Genomic DNA, 18,472 nt, shown 5'->3' with positions numbered 1-18,472 from the left:
TTTCAAGGTGGAGTAATATGGCTGGGAAGAAAACATATGTATAATAAGACAATTTTATGAACTAAGCTTTATTTATGAAAGCCTGCATACGGTCTCATTTTACATAAGGAGAAGTCCTAAATGCAGACAATCAGGATTTACAGGCAACACCACAGAAGTGTTTTTAAGTGCCAGCTTCAGGATGTATAAACGCGACGATCTTTGGCAAAGTGTTTAACCAGTATGATCCCGAGCTTCCTCGTTTGTAAGGTGGGGATATATGCAATTGTGACGATTAGACGTTATGTGTGTAAAGTGAATAAACTGATACCTGGAAAATACAAAGTATTCAACAATAATGAGCGCTCTCTTTTCCTCTCGTATAAACACAGTACACACAATTACTGCGGTTGAATAATGTAGGTCTAGTCAAAAACCATGGTATATATAAAGAGTATATACAAAGGCCCAAGCTAGGATTGGATCAAAGGGCAGGACCTGACTCACGTAAAAAGGAAAAACCCTTGAGTGCGGAAATAAGTCACAGTGAATTAAAAAGCACTGAAGCAGGGCACTGGGGTGGCTCGGTTGAGCTTCCGACTTTAGCTCAGGTCATGATCTCACGGTTCGTGAGTTCGAGCCCCACTTCGGGCTCGCTGCTGTCAGCACAGAGCCTGCTTCAGATCCTCAGTCCCCCTCTTTCTCCGCCCCTCCCCCACTCACACTCTCTCTCAAAAATGAATAAACATTTAAAAATAAAGAGCACTGAAGTATATATATTGTATATGGCAGATAAGGGGAATGGCTTCTCTCCAAAACTTGTCCTTCAAATATTCCCATTGTGTTTAAGTTCCTCTAAAGTCTTTCATATTACAAGATACTCTGACAATTACTTATTTTGAATGACCAAATACTATCTGGGGAAGACACAAAGCCTGAAACCTCATCAGTCAATTGTAGTTTAGGATGCTTATCGAGAACATTAAGAAGAAATATTTTTGTTTCATACCCAATACGTATTAAGGCAAATAATACCCACCTTTGGGGAATTTTGGCAATTTTCCTGGGAGTATTATCTCATAATTGGAAGTGTTGAGCATTGTGGTACCTAAGTTCTCATTAAGATCAGTTTAAAAAGCAATTGGGTAAGTAATGACATTTGAGATCACAAAAATTCCTTTAGAGGGGAAATGAACAGGAGAACTGTTTAAATTGTATGCAAATCACAACTGGTGTTGGGGATGTTGAGGAAGATGATAAGCTGGGGAGAACTCCTGGCTGACATTTCATGAGTCAGCCTTGATGAGGACAAAGACATGGGTGCCAACGATGTGCATAAAGATTTTGGATACAAGTATTTTTTGAAATATAAGAATGAAAAAATATACTTCTTAAAAAACCCATAATTTCATATGATTTGTGACTTTATCTTCTTTTTAAAATTTATTTGAGAGAGAGAGAGAGAAAGAGAAAGCACAAGCAGGGGAGAGAGGCAGAGGGGCAAAGGGAGAGAGAAAGAATCTCAACCAGGCTCTGCACTGAGCATGGGGTTCAGTCCCACAACCCTGTGATCATGACCTGACCCAAAATCAAGAGTCGGACACTCAACTGGCTGAGCCACCCAGGTGCCCCTATAATTTGTGGTTTTAAATAGGCACGAATGACTCCATGAAAGTTACGAATAGATATCTGCCTCAACAGGAGGGTGATGAGGGATGGGTGGTGGCAATGAGAATACGGAGGCAGAGACCAATCCAGAAGACCACAGAGAAAGGATAAACTGATTCCTTTGATGGTCCTCTGGCTTCCCATAGTTAATGACGCCAAAGCTTTGAGGCGGGGAGCCCAAGAATGACAGTACCAAAAAGAGAAATGCAGGTGCGGAAAGAATGAGTAAATTCAGATGAGCGAGGAGTTAATTTCACACATGTTGAACCTTGGGTTATGGCTGGACATTGAAGTGGGATGCCCTACAGGCTGATTCTAGAGTGAATTGGCTGAAATTTCCTCTAGTTATTTCAGAAATAAACATGGAGTGGACACAAACATGGACAAACTCCACCCTAGACCCTCAAAACGCTTACAGTTTTAAAGGATAAGTAGGACCTCCAGAATTTTTAGATAGGAAGGTTTTGAGGATGCCAGTCTGGTTGGAAACCGGGCCAGAGGATTTGTCTTAAAGCAATGTTGCATAGCAAGTGCAAATGTGTTTATATGGCATGGTCGCATGAGGTGCCAATGGAAACTGAGAGGCGGAAGTCCCCAGTGCATCCAACAGCTTCTTGGTTCTACCATTGAGGGGGGAAAATAAGACAAGGGATGGAAAATGCACTTAATGCCATGAGAAATGCAGAGTAACCATAAAAGAAAAATATTTAGTGCTTAAAATGGGAATGCAGTTCAGGTTAAAAAGGTCAGAGCTGAAAGCACAGGGTTTGGCATCCAAGCCTGAAGACCAGATGACCCCTGGGGATCAAGGGAGTTCTGCCAAGAGCTAATGGGGTATCCTTGTAAATTTCAAAGTTAAGGGCAATTCTCCTGTTGCCTCTTTCTGAGATGGGAGACTCCACTTGAGAAATATATCAAGGTCTAAAAACTGTGTCATCAATATAGCAGCTGCTAGCTTCGTGTGGCTATTTAAATTTAAATGAGTCAAAGCAAAATAAATTAAAAATTCACTTCCTCCACCATACGAGCCATATTCCAAGAGTTCAACAGCCAGCCACGTGTGGCAGGTAGCTACCATTCTGAAAAGCACAGATATATAGATACATAGAACGTTTTGCCAGGTTCGATGGCCCTGAAGCATCACATCCCCTCTTCTCGATCTTCTAAATGGGACACGTACACCCTGCACAGAAACTTTACCTTGACCATAACGATGGTAACTCCTCTTGTAAGTCAACGTTAAACTCTTCAAATACTTTCTGTGCTTTCTGAAATTCCTCTTCTGCCTAGAAAGGACACATTGACACAGTGTTTACGCTGAAAAAAAATCTCACTGAAACACAAGCCACTGTTATGTACAACAACAGCACTGAACACAAAATAGGAATAGCTTTATGGCATCCAAGAAACATTTTGAGAAGGACAGAAATTTGTCTGGTTATAATCCACAAAACCGTTTCCGATAAGAAACACGAAGTCTTACTGAGACACAGACACTGACTCAATTACAATGGGTGCTTTTGTAATCTGGCAGATCCATTCATGCCACAAAACGGGTTAACTGTCACATGCACTGCTCTGCTCTGGATACTGCACACGGATGCTTCCCAAAGAGCTCCCAGTCTACCGGGAAGTGAAAATAATTACATTACAAGATAGTGTTGCAGAGCATGCTATTGGGGAAGATGGTATAGAAACAGAGAAGGTTCCACAGGGAAAGTGATATTCTAATGGACTCTTGAAGAATCAGCAATGTTTGCTAAAGAAGGGGGTGGACAGACACTCCAATGCATGAAGGTGGCGTTCCCTAGTAGCCAGAATCCTAGCTTACCAACTGTGGAAACTTGGGAGGCCGTTTTCACTTTCTTCACCTTGGATACCTCATTGATAAAATGGGAGACAGTAATGCCTCCTTCACAGCTACTGTGACTATTAAGAAATGACAATGTGGATGATCGTGGTGCCTGGCACCTATGGGGTTGTGCATGAAGTGGAGCTCTTATCATGGCCGCTCAGGAACTGAGGTGTGGGTCACGGGGGCTCTAGCTTAGGATATGCGTAGGGAGGAAGCAGAGGGGAAAGAAAATTTGAAAGTTGAGTAGGATGAACAACCACCAAGTTGTGCAGGGCTCATACGCCTGCTAAGGAACTTAGATTTGCTTTCTACAGGCAATGGCAGCCATTAAAAGACAAGCAGTGGGGAAACAGATCTAGAGATGTGAGGCAGAAAGACTATTCAGACAGCTGTGTGTAGGCAGACAGGAGGAGGCAAGACTGGGAGCAAAGCGAGTAGTTGCCAGGTGTCAGTTAGTTGGTGTCTGTAAGTAATGGGCATACGGAGTAAAAGCTGCGCAAATGGGTTTTCTAAAAGAAAATGAATCAGTTCCACAAATCTAGCCCATAGCTGGGCTCTCTGACAATCACAGGTTATATCTTAGCATTTCAAATTTGGTTTTCTCTCTGAATCTGCCTTTTAGCTTCAACTACGGACTACAAACACAGAAGGAAGTGTGGGAACACGTTACTTTCACTGACCCTGCAGGATTGTTGGGGGCCAAGGTTTATTTTGATCAAAATGTAGGAGTCAGTGTCAGCCACGTGAACTCTATGGTAACATGCAGAACCTTATTTTTTAATTAAGAATTATGGAAAGCAGCCCGTAGGTACCATGATGCAGTTGAAATTCTGTCCTGATTCCAATCTCCTTCAAAAAGGAAATACAGGCATACCTCGGTTGTTTTGTGTGTGTGTGTGTGTGTGTGTGTGTGTGTGTGTGCGTGCTTTACCTTACAGTGATGTGCAGATAACTGACATTTTTGCAAATTGAAGGTCTGTGGCAACCCAGCACCAAGCAAGTCTACGGGTGCCATTTTTCCAACAGCACTTGTTCACTTCATGTCTCTGTGTCACATTCAGGTAATTCTTGCAATATGTAGGCATCTTCATTATTATTACATCTGTTATGGTGATCTGGGATCAGTGATTATGATTCACTGAAAGCTCAGGTAATGGTTAGCATTTTTTAGCAATAAAGTGTTTTTAGTTAAGATACGCACGCTGTGTTTTTAATCATAATGCTATTGCACACTTAACAGACTACAGTATAGCATAAACATAACCTTTGTTTGCACCGGGAAACTAAAACATGAATCTGATTGCTTTACTGCAATATTTGCTTTATTGCAGTGGTCGGGAACTGAACCCACAAGATCTTTGGGGTATGCCTGTATTTAATTTTACTCTCTCAGCCTTCACATCGATCTCTTAGGTGTTCAAAATGATCTGATACTTATCTAGCTGTGTTTGTGGGACAAGGCAAGCTTAGGGTCCCCCTACTCCTCCACCATCTTGACTCCTCACAATCTGCTTGTATTCAATCTTCAAAAGAGAAACTGTCAGAAGTCATAGAACGTAGAGAGTGCTGTCAATGGCAGGATCAATCCTTACCTTAGAGATTCGACTTTCATCCTTCCTCTTGGAGCTCTGCAAAGCTTCTAGATGGTGGCGAGCGCTGTCATAGTCTACCAGCTTCCTGCTGCGTTTTGCGATGCGATTCTGCCAACAAGGAAATACATACAAATAAGGAAAGGGCGTGGTCATAGAGTCTCTTTTTGACTGCTGAAATGTTTTCCTTGTCCAGAGTAACCAAATATCTTGACTAGAGATTGAAGTGAGCCAGAATTTCAGCAGACAAATGATACCTGGAAATTCTCCAAAATACACCTCCAATTCTTATGTAAAACCATTTATGTAAAAACCATTAGGTAAATATCTTCCCTTTTGATAGTAATTAGGCTGGTCAGTTGAGGGTAGAATGTACAGTCAAAAATCAGAAAATTTCCAGAACTGGTTGAGGAGAGCAGTAAACCTATACTGTCTTTTAGCCTCTCCTCTAAATCGTGAAGTGTTCCACTTTGAAGATCATGGAAAACTATGTTAGCATTTGTTTTTACACTTCTTTTTTTTTTTAATGTTTATTTCTTTTTGAGTCAGAGAGAGCGCGAGCAGGGGAGGGGCAGAGAGAGAGAGGGAGACACAGAATCCGAAGCAGGCTCCAGGCTCTGAGCTGTCAGCACAGAGCCCGGTGTGGGGCTCGAGCCCACAAACCGTGAGATCATGACCTGAGCCGAAGTCAGACGCTTAACTGACTGAGCTACCCAAGTGCCCCTGGTTTTACAATTCAAATAACACTCACAACAACAGCAATTCTATAAAACGGATTTACTTCCTAAAAAATCCTTCTTCCTAGAAGTATTCCCCAATCCTTTTGTTCATTAGAATCACCCGAGGAGCTTTAAAAATACGTTGATTCCTAGAGACTCCCACTTCCATCTAGGATACAGACAACTGCAACGAATGTCACTCTCACACCGACAAGAAAAAATGTGGATCATCTATAAAAGGGTAACTCTCATTGATTGTATCAGAGACCTAAGGTCACAAGGCAACAAAGTAATCTGAATTCTTTTATTCAGGAAGAGGGAAAATCCATCCGAGAAGAGATAAGCCAACAGACCATTTGTGCCAACACACCAGGGTACAGGTAACAGCTGTGGCTACCATACAAGTGGACATGAGGAGGTCAGCTAAAATTTCAACAAACTGTTAAAGGCCTAATGTGGGGTAAGGTATCACTTTGGAAAGCTGGGTGGCCAAGGCACGAGGGCAAATTGCACTCAGGGGTAAGTTCTTTCCTTTGGCCTCCCTTGGATGCTGTGAGAAAGTCTGGGAACACGACACGCCCTTGCAGTGCAGGTGAGAATGAGATGAGCTATGGTTACACAGCGTGGGCACCAAACCACGCCTGTGTCAATGGACATTTTTCTCTTACAAGGCAAAAGCTTTAAGTGGCTTAAGGAGGGAGCGAGAAATCCTCCTACTCACAGACCCCAGGCAGAGATCCACTGCTTGATGAGGAAGAGCAGAAGCAAAACCAGTCTGGCCCTGGGGGAGAGGGGGCGGTGATAGAAACCCCTCTGGCCCCTACACTACATGCAAAGAACACAGTTCCACAAAGAAGCATAAATGAAAAAGTCCCTACTCATTCGGGGGAGGGGCATAAACCTTCTGGGGCCCAGAGTCTGACCCCTTTAAGACGCAGAGGTCTGTTCCCACTCAGGCAGGGGCAGGAAACTGCTCAAAACCAACCAGAGGGAAAAAAAACAAACAGATGAACATGAGGGAAGGGAGACAAACATAATATAAAAACAGGGAAGGACACAACAGAAGAGACTCATAAATGTGGAGAACAAACTGAGGGTTACTGGAGGGGTTGTGGGAGGGGGAATGGGCTAAATGGGTGAGGGGCACTAAGGAATCTACTCCTGAAATCATTGTTGCACTATATGCTAACTAATTTGGATGTAAATTTTTAAAAAATTGAAAAAAAAAATTAAAAAAAAAAAAAACAACCACAGATATGAGGCTGACTTCGCTTCAGACAGGCTAAGAAAGCATACCAGAAGACAGCCTTGCCCCCATGATAAGTCCAACGCTCAATAACAAGCAATAGCTGCCTCCCACTGGTGGGAGAGCAAATATATATGGGGGGCCCCCTTCTGCAATACAAGCATACAAGGAACCAAAATCTGATGGGAACAAGGACACTCAGAAAAATGATCTGGCATCCACGGGCCTGTCCATGTGGGCCAAAGGAGAGGCAAAAACCAGACCTCAACCCTAGAGTCTAAAAACATGATAGAGGTTAAGAGAGCAGAACAAGGCATTAGCAGCTCAAGTCTAGAGGAATGTGAAAGCCCTTGTGCACTGAAAGTAACAACAGTACCAACAAACCCAAACCACTTCAATTCATCAGATTGACTTGCATCCCCATGCTGCTGGCCTGATGAAAAGATAGGCCCATTTCGAGACATTAATGTTACTTCAGTCTTTACTATTCTGTATGTGATGCCTGGGATTCATTCTAAAATTATCACACATACACACACACACACACACACACACACACATCCATGAGACAAAAATAAAGCAATCCACAAACCAGACTCAGACATGATCCCTCAGACATGTTGGAAATACCAAGCAAGAATCGAGTTGCAAAAGGAAGATAACAGACATAAGCAGAGGAATAATGTCTACAGAAATATGGGAACTTTAATAGTGAAATAAAAGTCAAATGGAGGGGCACTTGGGTGGCTCAGTGGGTTAAGCATCCGACGTCAGCTCGGGTCATGATGGCACGGTTCGTGAGTTCGAGCCCCGTGTTGGGCTCTGTGCTGACAGCTCAGAGCCTGGAGCCTGCTTCAGAGTCTGTGTCTCCGTCTCTCTCTCCCCCCTCACACTCTGTCTCTTTCTCTCTCTCAAAAATAAAATGAACGTTAAAAATAATTGAAAATATCTTTCTAAAAAAATCAAATGGAAATGCTAGAAGTAAAAAAAAAAAAAAAAATGATACCAGAAAGGAAAAATGTCTTTGATAGGCAATTGCTGTACTTTAGCCAAGAAAGAAGATTGCACTTGAAAATCCATCAAGAGAAATTATTCCCATTAAAACACAAAGAGAACTAAGAGTTGAAAACGTAACAGAATCAAGCATACAAGACCTGATAGTAAATGGTCCAACACAGTATCAATGGATTTTCCAAAAGAGATGAGAGGGTAAGTCAGAAGAAATATCTGAGGAGATATTGGCTGAGAAATTTATATAATAATAAAGACATGAAAGGACAGACCCAAGAAACTCACAAAACCCCAAGAAGGATAAACACCAAACAGTACACATCCAGACACTTGACAGCCAAACTGCTTAAAATCAAGGATAAAGAAAAGCAGAAAGAACAAGGCAAAGATTACAGCAGACTAATCCTGAGAAACTATGAAGCCAGAATACAATGAAATGACATTTTTAAAGTACAGAAAACAAAAGAAAAAGAAATCTGCCAACTCGGAGTTCTAGTCCCAGTAAAAATGCCTTCCAACAGTGAAAATGAAAAAGTCTTTTTCAGACAAACAAAAGCTGAAAGAACTCACTTTCGTTATGGGAATTTTAATACAAAGTAGAGCTACACAAAAAACAAACAAAAAAACCCCACAAAAAAACAAAACAAAAAAACATACCAGAAATTATAAAATTCAAGGTAAATATACATGATTTTGGTTTTTTACTTTTAATTGCTTGAAAAGGTAACTGATTATCTAGAGCATAAAAGGAAACAGAAAATATGTACCATGGGTTTATAACATTTGTAAAGGAAAAACGTCTGATAATAACAGAAGACGGGAGGAAAGAACTGGAAGTATATTGTCTATATGAAAGTGCTGTGAGAGTATTTGAAGTTAGACAGGAAAAGTTAAAGACGTGTTATAAATTGTAGAGCAACCACTAAAAAGTTACAGACGTATAACTAATAAGCAAATAATAAGCAAACTTAATTAGTCGAGGCAAGGCCCAGGCATCTGTCCTTTTTTAAAGAATTTTTTAAGTTTATTTATTGATTTTTAGAGAGAGAGAGAGAGAGAGAGAAAGAGAGAGAGGGTGGGGAGGGGCAGAGAGAGAGAGAATTGCGTGCAGGCCTTACACTATCAGCACAGAGCTCGATGCAGGGCTTGAGCCCATGAATCGTGAGATCATGACCTGAGCCAAAACCAAGAGTCGGATGCTTAACCAACTGAGCCACCCAGGCACCCCTGTCCTTTTTAAAAAGATCCCTAGCAGTCCAGTTACAGCCAGTTAGTCCAATCTGAGAACTACAGCAGGAGCAGATCCTTAAAAACACTTTAAATTGTGCACGGAAGGAAGAAGAAAACAACAATAAAATTATGTTCGTGGCACACAAAACAGTCACAATGCACAGACCCTCAGCAATCTCTAGTATGGGTGTTGTAGGGATTATTCCCACTATACGTATAGAGGATTTTGAGTCGCACGGGATTAACTTCTAACGTGTCCAGAATTGCTCAGAAAGTCTCTGGCAAAGATGAATTAGATGTCAGTTCCCACCCTCCCCCACTCCTGCCCCGACCAATGCCAGGGGCAGGGAGATGCCCGTGAGACACGTAGGACACAATATCTAAGAAGGCCCTTACTCTCAGGGTCAAAAACGTGCAGAATCAGCAACCCAGAGCAGGTGCCTCCTTTTGGCTTGAACTCTAGTGCCCTCACCTGCCTCACCCAGTCCCCACCCTGCTCCTGACTCTTGGTTACTCCTCCTTCTAACTGCTCCCCTATTTCTCTGATGGACCCCATCATTCAACTACCACTCTATGCTATTCCTCTACACCCCCTTCGGGATTGGTGACAGGTGGGTTGGGGCAGTTACTCTCATTTAGCTGCTTCCAATCCCTTTACCCTCTACACCTGCCACATCCAACTGGTGTTAGTAGTGGAAGGAATGGCTGACTCACACTGGCTTAAAGATATGCAATGAATGAGTCTAGGCAGCATGCAGTGATGCCCTTCAGTGAACTCTGGTGGACACAGTGTGCCTATGAGGTGACAGGGCTCATTATTTTTAGCAAACATCTAACTATTACCTTCAAGGGACCACTGGCCCTTGAAGCAATGGTCTTGTGAGACTCTACGTAATTCTGATAGAGCTCTGCTTTGTGGAGGGATCGGGGTGGGGAACTCTTCTTTAGTATTTTCCAAGAAGCAAATCTTGATTCTTTGAAGATGAATGTGATTTTTAAAAGAGCTAAAATTCAACTACTTCTGAGCCTGAGAATAAGGTGGAAGAGTACACTGGGTCATGTTTTTTTTTGTTGTTGTTGTTTTTGCTCAAAAACAAGAAGTGATGACTCATTTTCTTATGTAACTGACAAGTCAACTACAGAGCAGGGCTTACCAAGGTAGAAGTGACTGTTTTAAAGGCCACCCCTCAGTTTTGTGCTGGAAATACAAATCAATCTTATTTCCTTACCTATCTGATATTTGAAAACTTTGAAAAAAAGAAGTCTCATAAGTGAGGGTCGAGTTCATTCACGTTGGCTTTTATATAGAACATGATACAATTCTTATGTCACCACCCAGTGGCAAATTTCATTAAATAAATTCACTAGTTTGATGGCAAATCGTTTAATTAGATGGTTCAACTGAAATTTTTTCAGATTTCCCACTGCACGCTCACCTTATAGAGTAAAAAATTTAATTTACTGTATTTTTCAAAAATTTCAATAATAACCCTGATTTGGATTCACTTTGGCACACTGCCATAAATGTATGTTTAGGTGCTTCTGCATGGCTGCCAAGACAGAATCTAAACTCCATTTTACAATAACTGCTCAGAGCTGTAAGCCTGCCTGCATTGATGACAAACTGGCTCTTATTCTAGGATTGATTTCAGATGTCAGTGCTGCATAATAAGAACTATAATACTGGGTGCCCTGCCAATCACAGTTGGAAAAATCAAACATCATTCCCTCATGAATGGTACTTCATAGCCCTTGCTGGTGAGCTGCAGTAAATATTTGGAAATTTGCCTGATGTTTTAACTACACTTGGCCTGTTTGCTTTCAATGGAAGTCAAGGAAGTCAATTGTGTTCCATGCTCTGAAAATTCTCTACTCGGTATTTTTAATCACCAGCCTCCTTTCATTCAATAACCCATTCATTACATAATCATTCAGCACTAACGTGACAAAGTGACAGAGCCTACATCCGCTTCTACCTTCCATTCAGTGAGCAAAGACACAGAGAATAGCTTAAGTGTATCTTCACAGAAAACAGTCTTTCAAATATGAGAAGCAGCTACCCTGTCTACGCTCTAATTCCAGACAGTTTCCTTTCCTATTGAAATGCAATTTCCTCAACTCTTTGTCATATGAAGTGGTTTCATAATTATCTATCTTGGTTGAAGCCCTATGTGTATGGTATGATATTCTAAATGTAACTTCAGAGAAAGAGAAAGAGTGATTCTTTCAGCCTCTTTGCATGATGCAGGCAACACCAAGGCATGTATTTCACTTATTTTCTTTTTTTTTTTTTTTTTCAACGTTTATTCATTCTTGGGACAGAGAGAGACAGAGCATGAACGGGGGAGGGGCAGAGAGAGAGGGAGACACAGAATCGGAAACAGGCTCCAGGCTCTGAGCCATCAGCCCAGAGCCCGACGCGGGGCTCGAACTCACGGACCGCGAGATCGTGACCTGGCTGAAGTCGGACGCCTAACCGACTGCGCCACCCAGGCGCCCCTATTTCACTTATTTTCAAGACATCCAGGTAGATGGTATTATTCCCAAATCTCTAGTGTAAAGATTGTTCAGTCACTGAAGGATCATCTTTTTGCATGGCCTCAACCATGGACCTCAAGAAAAGAACTGCTTAATTAAAGGTTCTATTAAGTTCTTCATCTTTCTGACATGGAACAAACTGAAAACACTAGCCAATGTCTTTTATAATGATTTTATTTTAATCTATGTTTCAATGCAGGTACTTCTGGGTTTATTTGTCTTATAAAATTATATGCTCCTAGGGTGGCTCAGTAGGTTAAGCATCCGACCTCAGGTCATGATCTCATGATCTCACAATTCGTGGGCTCAAGCCCCGTGTCGGGCTCTATGCTGACAGCTCAGAGCCTGGAGCCTGTTTCAGATTCTGTGTCTCCCTCTCTCTCTGCCCCTCCCATGCTCGTGCTCTGTCTCTCCCTCTCAAAAATAAATAAACACTAAATTTTTTTTAAATTATATGCTCCTAGAGAGTATGGCCAATTTCCAAATAACTATGACTGGCAAGTACCATAACTACTGAGATCCTCCACATTTTTTTGATGATACCAAGTTTTTGTTCCTGAAACTCAACAACTTTTTAAATGTGTTCTTCTCTGGTCAGTCACAGCCCCCATTTGCTTAGTTAAATCATACTATGAATGTTTAATATATGAATAATTTAGACTAGTTGCAAACTGCTTTGAAAGTTGTGACTATGAGGTCAAAGTTTTCCCTTATCTTCTCCTGACATATTGGGAAGTGATTTTTATGGAGATTAAATTACCACGTAATATATGATATCCTGATGTATGATAGGGATTCTGAGATTGTTTGCTCCACGAGTGTTATAAATTCCAAGACAAAATGTGACTGTCTACCAAATAATCTGAAGATATCCCAAGACACATTCTCTATAGGTTAGTGCATGCAGCCTCACAGAATTCTAAAATTTTTTCAGTTTAATTTTTACATTTCTCAGAAAGCTTTCAAAAGCCAACCTATACCTTTTAATGAGGATACGGTCCTGCAATGGCTCAATAAAATGTCTTGCATAGTATGATAACATCACTGAGAATCCATCATTTGGATTTGTTCTCTGTGACATTTTGCCACCAAGGCTAATGTACCTCGTCTGATCCCCCTGAGGTTCTTGTCTGGTGCCTCTGTGTCCCAAAATAACACTTTGGATGTTGGCCAACTAGTTGTTAGGTATTCTGTGTGGGACCAAGGAAATTAACATCATTGACAGGTGTGCTGTTCTGGCCGAGAAGCTTCACTATGTTTCATGGCCATGGCTACAAAGCAGGCCAGGTAAAAGTGGACCTTCACATAAGAAATCACTGAATTAAGGCACTGCAGGTGGGTGGATGCAGGTTCATGGCTTCCTTCACACTAAAGGAAGGGCAGCACAAGGTTATCTTACTTGGTACTCTTACTTGAGCAGGAAAGACAACGGGGGGTGGGGGTCGGGCAAATCTATTAATGCTACCATTTGCTATATACAGCCCTGAAGGTTTAAAAACCATGTCTACCTCCAGAGTTAATTCCAAATCTATGATGTTCAATCCTTCACTTATATATTTCCCTTTCAATGAATCCAAGTGTCAAATAAGACAAATGTTCTAGACAAGGTATTTTTAGATCCAGATGCTAATGCACTTGAAATGCTTGTATCTTAACAATTCAATTGGAAGCAGAAAATTTTAAGGAGAGAAAAAATATGCAGGTGTGTTACGAATAGTAAACACGGGAAGATCACATTTTTTTGCTCTCGTGTTCGCAATGAAGTTTTCTCCTTTCCTTGTGACCGCTGTTTATTCTAATGGAAGTTCTTATCAAACGCTATGCAATAAAAAAGGTCTGAACATCAAGAAGATTGGAATTTTTGGTATCTGGTTTGCAATTTTATATCTAGAGTATTAAAAAGATGTCTGCAGAGAAATAAAAGTTGAAGCAGTCTGCCAAAGGGGAAAATGTCATTTCTGCAGCTACATTTCATTTCAAAACTGATAGGAACAGGATCACGCATCCATGCTTTAAATGAATGAAAAGTTACCGTCTTTGATGTCAGCTTGAGGACTCTGAACTCCACTTATCCCTTACCTGTGTTTCTTTTTTTTATTTTATTTTATTTTATTTTTTTAACGTTTATTTATTTTTGAGAGAGAGAGAGAGAAAGAGAGAGAGAAAGAGTGCACAAGTGGGGGTGGAGCAGAGAGAAAGAGGGCGACACTGAATTCAAAGCAAGCTCCAGGCTCTGAGCTATCAGCACAGAGCTCCACGTAGGGCTCGAACTCACGAACCATGAGATCATGACCTGAGCCAAAGTCAGACGCTCAGCTGACTGAGCCACAGAGGCGCCCCTCCCTTGCCTGTGTTTCAATTAGTCCATGGAACCATTCAATTCCTCCCATTATAGACACAAAGGAAAATACCTTTATGTCAGGAAATTGGCCCAGATAGGTATCCAGTGTCAGCAAGGACCCATCCACTAGTTTCTGATGGAAGTCTTCCCACAGGACATCACATTTCTGAAAGAAAAAAGAGAAAAAAGAGATTACTGCTGAATGATTTTAATTGGATCCTTTTCACCAAACTTCTGAAAAATCAAAAATGACAAAATTAGATAAATAGGACTCCCCTGGATAGTAGAGGCCAGAAGAAAAGGTGGATTATTTAATAATACAATACAATTTCAAGGCAACTTAACTACCAGTTCCAGTTTACAATATAGGGTACCGAGGATACAGACTACATTTGCCAGCCTGCGGCACAGCTAAGTACAGCCCACGGGACTAAGGTCTGGCCAATGGGGTGAACTTTCAGGAAGTGTCCCTAAAAGAAGGCTTATCTTCCAAGCTTCCTCCTTCTGCCAACTGGGATGCAGAAGTGAGAGCTGATGGCCAGTGCTCAGAGAATCATACCGAACCTGGAGGGAGCAGTGAGGAAGGCAACGATGGGCCCCTGTTGTCCCCATACCTGGGCCGCTCACCTGCAAAGCCCTTTAGGGGAGAGAGATAACATTCTATCTTTTGAAAGCTACTTTTGGGGGCTTATTTGCTTTTGTTTCTTTTTCACACTTCAATACTCACCCTAATTATTACAGATCCCCATCCGCAAATTTCACGCAAATGGAAAAAAGGATTTAAATCCTCTGCATGAAGAGGCTCATCTTCTGAGGCGAACAGATGCCCTGAACACATAGTGTTGAGCTCCTTCACCATCAGAAGAGGCCGTATTTGGATCTGCAACTAAAGGTTCCAAAAGTCTTGGCAGGACCTACGAGGACCAAGGTGGAATTCCAGCATTTCCTTACGGAACAAATGTCAACAGTGGGATCTGCCGTGCATAGAATGAAACGCGATGCTCTGAAAAGCTATTAACGCACGTTTCTATTATTCCCTTAAGAAGTCTTCCTTTCATGATGAATTTTGAATTATACACCATTCATCAGAAATTGGTCATACGAGTGAAGCATTTAACAATAAGATGTTGAAACAGCGTCTTTATATGGAAAAAATGTGAGAAGAAGGAACTACTTAATAATTGTATTGGAGAGGGTGTGTGGAGGCTGGTTCTGCCAGATTCATTTTCTGAAAGTTTTCTAAAGAAGTAACGGGCCAATAAGAACTTTCCTCCTAATTAAAGCTCTGCTTCTATCTCAGTCTTAACAAGATTATGGAAATCAGTGTGGGGATGTCAGAATTTTCACGGAGCGGCCTGGGGCTGCACTGTTAACGCATCTTTCTAAAGGCTGCGTAGACAGCACATCACATGTCAGACCTCTTGAGCTGGGTGGCCGCATCCCTTAGGAAGGATCCCTTACAAGGATCCCTTCTGTGCCTGAATGTTCATCAATGAGCTCACGTGAGGTGGGTATGACAAACGCTGTTCTTTAACAAAGAACTTGGACACGAGAGAACTCCTGACAGGTGGCTTGCTATTACCAGTAAGAATCACGTGTATCGAGCATCATGTCGATGACACGAATACGCAGACTTTAAACGTGTTATTTGTGGGTATGATTCTTAGTCTCACCTCACAGATGAGGAAGCTAACGCCTGAGAAGATTAAAGAACGCATCAACTATCATACAGATCATTCTTGGTCTCCACCCCATTCTCCTTCCCCAAAGCAGAAAATACCCGCTTTATCACTTCCCGCCAGCCAGATGGCCCTCGGTTAGAAATTGGATTTCGGGTGTTCAGACATGTCTAGGGACAAAGGCTTCTGGAAGTTACATTGCTATTAACAGGCTGTCCACATCGGTCCTTTGGATCTGCAGACCAGAGAGTGGACCAGTGGCGTTTAAGTGAAGTAGATGCTTTTTGCACCTCCTGACCCTGTTTTCCAGAAGGGATGGGAAAAGCAAGGTTGCAGGGGTGAAGTCAGTACAGAGAGTCATGCCATGAGCCAGTTCTGCTGCAATGAGCTAAGATGTGTAGACAGAAAAACACTATTCTTATTTTGGTTTATACCAGTTCGCTAATCACTGTGTATTTGGCATGCTCTTGATGCCAGAACTAAACAGTGTCTTCTGGCTACATAGCACTCCCCCCCCCCCTTCACGATTAAGGCTGTGAAGTGGTAAGACGGGGGTCAAGGGATAGAGTAAGTGAGCGGGACTTGGCAGCAGCCTGGCAGAGACCCCCCAGGCCTCCTGTGGTGCATGATCCTGGCTCTTACCTCGCCCACCATCTTCACATCTTCCCGCCCATACCAATCAGGCTCATAGACTTCGTGCAGCGACTCGGTGAGCTTCATGGAGGCTTCTTGCATGGCTGGTGTTGGAGAGAAACAACTCTTGTTGGATATAAATTGGTGAGGTGCCTATTCCTCTTTCCCCTACTTTTATTTTTTTTAATATTTATTTATCTTGAGAGAGAGAAAGAGAGAGAGGAAGAGCAGGGGAGAGAGAGAGAGGGAGAGAGAGAGAGAGAGAGAGAGAGAGAGAGAGAGAGAGAATCCCAAGCAGGATCTGTGCCGTCAGCAGACAGCCTGACGTGGGGCTCGATCCCACGAACCCTGAGATCATGACCTGAGCCAAAAGCAAGAGTCGGATGCTCAACCAACTGGGCCACCCCAGTACCCCTCCCCTACTTTTCTAAGAGAAAAATACCTTGACTACCCACTAATCTTTTAAGGAAAAACTGTGAAGGCATGACTGTTACTTTCGACTGTATTCACAACTTCCCGGGAGGGTCTCCTACTTACCCGATTACATTGTGCGTTTCCCATTAATTACATGGTAATGACAGATACAGAGCCTTGAAAAAAATCAACAAGGTGTCCTATTCTGAAAACAAGAGTAACGTGTTCTATCATGTGTGCGGTCACTTACGAAGTGGCACGGAACCATAAATACACAGGACACCCAGAATACTGGCCCATAAAACTACAGAGTTCCAAAATTAAAATTAATCCTAAATGGCTTTAAATATAAGAAATAAAGACCATCTATAGAAGCAGGTTGAAGCAAAATTAACAGGATTCTAGGGCCTCCCAGCTGAAAGTGGTTGAAGTGGCCTAAACATTTTCAAAAGAAAAAAAGAAAAGTTTTTCTAATGTTACTAGAAGCTACATATACAGTTTTAAACCAGAATGCTCAGAAAGCTTGGAGTTCTTAAGTCTACGGGTCACAATGTTCATTAGACATGGCTCTGGTGTGTTGCATAAATATGGCTGTTAAATAATAGGAAAGATATAAAGTGATATAAAGTATCACCAAGTCTGTTCCACTCTCCGATCTGCTCCTCCTTCCAAACAGGGAGGGCACAGTGTGGACTGTGTAGAGACAGCGCAGGGCCCAGAACAGTCCAAAGTGCGTTCATTGACTGTAGGTGTCCCCTGTGGCAACAAGCCCTCCCTACCAGCTGGAAGCTGAGACCTGTCCTGACTGGTGTCTTGGCCTTTGTCACTAGGGGATATGAAAAAGAGCTGGCTAAGAGGAGAAAAGAGGAAAGTCAGAGTGCAATCATTAGAAATGAAAAGCATCCCTTGGGTTCCCTAGGTGGTTCAGTCAGTTAAGCCTCCGACTTCGGCTCAGGCCATGATCTTGCAGTTCGTGAGTTCGAGCCCCGCATTGGGCTCTGTGCTGACAGCTTGGATCCTGGAGCCTGCTTCTAATTCTGCGCCTCCCTCTCCCTCTGCTCCTCCCCCACTTGTGCTCTGTCTCTCTCTCTCTCTCTCCCCCCAAAATAAATAAACATTAAAAAATTTTTATAAAAAAAAAATGAAAAGCATCCCATAAACTTAATGCCAATGACTCCATGATGGAAAGTTTTCTATGAGACTGAAAGCTGCAACAATCTAGACTCAACTACATGCTTGTTGGATTTAAGGGAGCCGATTCTGGGTTGAACCACGAGAAAAGGACAAAATAAAAGATGTCCGAAGTGACAGAAGTGTATCCTTGAAGAGTATGTGCAAAAGTCAACATGGTATTTCACAGTATGTTTTCTCTCTAGGTTATAGAACCACCCCCTACCGCCTTCCCCAGATAAGCTGCAGGTAACAGATTTGGTCTTTGCCAGTGACAAGTTTGAAGGTTTCAGGGCAACATGAAGTATGAAAGCCTACGACCCTGTCTCCACAAGGTACGTCACCGAGCACACTAAAGGATGCCCTTTATAACACACCGTACAGCCTACACCAGCTGAAA

At 42.2% G+C, this 18,472-nt stretch overlaps 1 protein-coding gene across 7 annotated transcripts in view; it reads right to left on the bottom strand.

The window, feature by feature from the left end:
* The window catches only part of AMPH (amphiphysin), a 252,392-nt gene that overhangs the window by 87,212 nt on the left and 146,708 nt on the right, over positions 1-18,472 (bottom strand). For all 7 annotated transcript variants that reach the window (XM_045494374.1, XM_045494372.1, XM_045494373.1 and 4 more), the window contains exons 4-7: positions 16,498-16,592; positions 14,247-14,342; positions 5,095-5,202; positions 2,848-2,933 (exon numbers count right to left, since the gene is read on the bottom strand). In XM_045494374.1, the coding sequence (XP_045350330.1) occupies positions 2,848-2,933; positions 5,095-5,202; positions 14,247-14,342; positions 16,498-16,592 (385 nt within the window). The remainder of the gene's footprint in view (positions 1-2,847; positions 2,934-5,094; positions 5,203-14,246; positions 14,343-16,497; positions 16,593-18,472) is intronic.

Source organism: Leopardus geoffroyi, chromosome A2 (genome assembly GCF_018350155.1).
Source record: "Leopardus geoffroyi isolate Oge1 chromosome A2, O.geoffroyi_Oge1_pat1.0, whole genome shotgun sequence".
Taxonomy (NCBI): Eukaryota; Metazoa; Chordata; class Mammalia; order Carnivora; family Felidae; genus Leopardus; species Leopardus geoffroyi.
Note: the sequence above shows the minus strand (reverse complement) of the source record. Positions and strands in the feature narration are given on the sequence as shown.